The sequence below is a fragment of the Oncorhynchus gorbuscha genome, linkage group LG16 (genome assembly GCF_021184085.1).
Source record: "Oncorhynchus gorbuscha isolate QuinsamMale2020 ecotype Even-year linkage group LG16, OgorEven_v1.0, whole genome shotgun sequence".
NCBI classification, from domain to species: Eukaryota; Metazoa; Chordata; class Actinopteri; order Salmoniformes; family Salmonidae; genus Oncorhynchus; species Oncorhynchus gorbuscha.
In genome coordinates this window covers 95,164,216-95,168,002 of record NC_060188.1, presented here as the reverse complement: position 1 = coordinate 95,168,002, position 3,787 = coordinate 95,164,216, and the positions used below count along the sequence as shown (strand labels likewise).

Below are 3,787 nucleotides of genomic sequence, written 5' to 3'. Positions count from 1 at the left end.
GGAAGGTTGCGAGTTCAAACCCCCGAGCTGACAAGGTACAAATCTGTCGTTCTGCCCCTGAACAGGCAGTTAACCCACTGTTCCTAGGCCGTTATTGAAAATAAGAATTTGTTCTTAACTGACTTGCCTAGTTAAATAAAGGTAAAATAAAAATGACTACTTTGTCTTGTCATCAGCCCCACAGCCTGTTTGAAATTAAAAATCGAAAATGTCATATTGCTTGTATTCTCGACGTCGACCAATCTTGAAGTAAAACAAAAACAAAAAAAACTATCCGTTCATAAGAAGAAAGGCCACCCCTCGTTAGCCTCTATGGAATGCTGGAACTCTAAATTGCTTCAATATTGAGGAACATTTTAGTGAAGGAGAAAATAAGGATGGATGAGCAGTATTTTCTGTTAGCCTGTTTCCAGCTCTGTTGTTGTTTTGCCAACTCTACTGTGATCATTGGCGTGGTTATTGTCACTGGTAGGACAATGACCATAGGATTTGGCAAGCCAGCACACACAGATCTGGGACCAGGATAATTGTCAATGTGAATCTACGTCAAACGGTGAGGCAGTCCCGACTTTGTCTCAGTACTTCACTTTAAGATGTTCAGGTGAGGATTTATGAATAACTATTAGGGCCGATTCAATCCAATCGCTAATTTTGACTCTGCGCAATTTAAATGAAATATATTTTTACCCCTTTTTTCTCCCTAATATCGTGGTAGTAGTTACAGTCTTGTCTCATCGCTGCAACTCCCGTACGGACTCGAGAGAGACGAAGGCTCTCCGAAACACAACCAAGCCACACTTCTTCTTGACACAACGCACATTCAACCGCACCAATGTGTCGGACTGCGCCCGGCCCGCCACAGGAGTCGCTAGTGCGCAAGGATATCCCTGCCGGCCAAACCCTCCCCTAACCCGGACGACGCTGGGCCAATTGTACGCCACCCCATGGGCCTCCAGGTCGCAGCCGGCTGCGACAGAGCCTGGACTCGAACCCAGAATCTCTGGTGGCACAGCCTTAGACCACTGCGCCACCCGGGAGGCATTTAAATGTCATTTCCGATTGAGGCAATATATGCAGTGTAAATGTGGAAAATGTACAGCGTTTACTATCTCACTCTCCCTCTCTCCCCTCTCTCCATCCTCTCCCCTCTCTCCATCCTCTCTCCATCCTCTCCCCCTCTCTCCATCCTCTCCCCCCTCTCCATCCTCTCCCCTCTCTCCATCCACTCTCCCTCTCTCCCCTCTCCATCCTCTCCCCCCTCTCTCCATCCTCTCCCCTCTCCACCCTATCCCTCTCTCCATCCTCTCCCCTCTCTCCATCCTCTCCCCTCTCCACCCTCTATCCCTCTCTTCATCCTCTCCCCTCTCTCCATCCACTCTCCCTCTCTCCCCCTCTCCATCCTCTCCCCTCTCTCCATCCACTCTCCCTCTCTCCCCTCTCTCCCCCTCTCCATCCTCTCCCCTCTCTCCATCCTCTCCCCTCTCCATCCTATCCCTCTCCCATCCTATCCCCTCCCATCCTCTCCCCTCTCCACCCTATCCCTCTCTCCATCCTCCCCTCTCCCCATCCACTCTCCCATCTCCCCCTCTCCATCCTCTCCCCTCTCCACCCTATCCCTCTCTCCCTCCATCCATCCTCTCCCTCTCTCCATCCTCTCTCTCACCATCTCTCCCCTCTCTCCATCCACTCCCCCTCTCCCTCTCTCCATCCACTCTCCCACCTCTCCATCCTCTCCCCTCTCTCCATCCTCTCCCCTCTCCATCCTCCATCCACTCTATCCCTCTCTCCATCCTCTCCCTCTCTCCATCTCCCCTCCAACCTCTCTCCATCCTCTCCCCTCTCTCCATCCACTCTCCCTCTCTCTCCATCCACTCTCTCCCCACCCTCTCCCCTCTCCACCCTATCCCTCTCTCCATCCTCTCTCCCTCTCTCCATCCACTCTCCCTCTCTCCATCCACTCTCCCTCTCTCCATCCATCTCTCCCTCTCTCCACCCACTCCCCACCTTCTCTCCATCCACTCCCCCTCTCTCCACCATCTCATCTCTCCCTCTTTCGTATTTCACTGAAAGAATAAACGTTTTGTTTTCTAAATGATCGTTTCCGGATTTGACCATATTAATGACCATAGGCTCGTATTTCTGTGTGTTTATTATATTATAATGAAGTCTATGATTTGATATTTGATTGAGCAGTCTGACTGAGTGGTGGTAGACAGCAGCAGGCTCGTAAGCATTCATTCAAACAGCACTTTACTGTGTTTGCCAGCCGCTCTTAGCAATGCTTGAAGCACGGCGCTGTTTATGACTTCAAGCCTATCAACTCCCGAGATTAGGCTGGCAATTGTCAAGGTGGTGGAAGTCAGGCGCAGGAGACCAGAGATGAGTGGACAAGGCACTTTACTGAGGCAACATATGAACAGAACGCAACCGAAACAAATTCCCGTCAGAACAGGTGAGGTACAAAAAGCACAGGTGTAAAATATACCCCGGGGCAAACCAGCCAGAAGAGTGCCAACCCCGGGGCAAACCAGCCAGAAGAGTGCCAACCTTCTGAGTGCCAACCCCGGGGCAAACCAGCCAGAAGAGTGCAAACCTTCTGAGTGCCAACCCCGGGGCAAACCAGCCGCCAGAAGGGTGCCAACCTTCTGAGTGCCAACCCCGGGGCAAACCAGCCAGAAGAGTGCCAACCTTCTGAGTGCCAACCCCGGGGCAAACCAGCCAGAAGAGTGCCAACCCCGGGGCAAACCAGCCAGAAGAGTGCCAACCTTCTGAGTGCCAACCCCGGGGCAAACCAGCCAGAAGAGTGCAAACCTTCTGAGTGCCAACCCCGGGGCAAACCAGCCAGAAGAGTGCAACCTTCTGAGTGCCAACCCCGGGGCAAACCAGCCGCCAGAAGAGTGCCAACCTTCTGAGTGCCAACCCCGGGGCAAACCAGCCAGAAGAGTGCCAACCTTCTGAGTGCCAACCCCGGGGCAAACCAGCCAGAAGAGTGCCAACCCCGGGGCAAACCAGCCAGAAGAGTGCCAACCCCGGGGCAAACCAGCCAGAAGAGTGCCAACCCCGGGGCAAACCAGCCAGAAGAGTGCCAACCCCGGGGCAAACCAGCCAGAAGAGTGCCAACCCCGGGGCAAACCAGCCAGAAGAGTGCCAACCCCGGGGCAAACCAGCCAGAAGAGTGCCAACCCCGGGGCAAACCAGCCAGAAGAGTGCCAACCCCGGGGCAAACCAGCCAGAAGAGTGCCAACCCCGGGGCAAACCAGCCAGAAGAGTGCCAACCTTCTGGGCAAACCAGCCAGAAGAGTGCCAACCCCGGGCAAACCAGCCAGAAGAGTGCCAACCCCGGGGCAAACCAGCCAGAAGAGTGCCAACCCCGGGCAAACCAGCCAGAAGAGTGCCAACCCGGGGCAAACCAGCCAGAAGAGTGCCAACCCCGGGGCAAACCAGCCAGAAGAGTGCCAACCCCGGGGCAAACCAGCCAGAAGAGTGCCAACCCCGGGGCAAACCAGCCAGAAGAGTGCCAACCCCGGGGCAAACCAGCCAGAAGAGTGCCAACCTGAGACATGGGGGGAACAGAGGGTTAAATACATGACAAGTAATAAGGAAAATGTAAAACCAGGTGTGTTGGGAAAACAAGACAAAACAAATGGAAAACGAAAAGTGGATCGGCGACGGCTAGAAGACCGGTGACGTCGACCGCCGCCCGAACAAGGAGAGGAACCGACTTCGGTGGAAGTCGTGACAGCAATACTATAGTGCCAATAAGAACACAGTCAAAGGTATATGAAAT

At 53.8% G+C, this 3,787-nt stretch overlaps 1 protein-coding gene across 1 annotated transcript; it reads left to right on the top strand.

The window, feature by feature from the left end:
- The first annotated feature begins 593 nt into the window (after window positions 1-593).
- LOC123999865 (basic salivary proline-rich protein 2-like) lies at window positions 594-3,557 on the top strand. The gene is made up of 3 exons (XM_046305874.1): window positions 594-601; window positions 2,624-2,818; window positions 2,936-3,557. Exons 1-3 carry the CDS (start codon window positions 594-596, stop codon window positions 3,555-3,557), a joined length of 825 nt encoding a protein of 274 aa, XP_046161830.1.
- The last annotated feature ends 230 nt before the right edge of the window (window positions 3,558-3,787 follow it).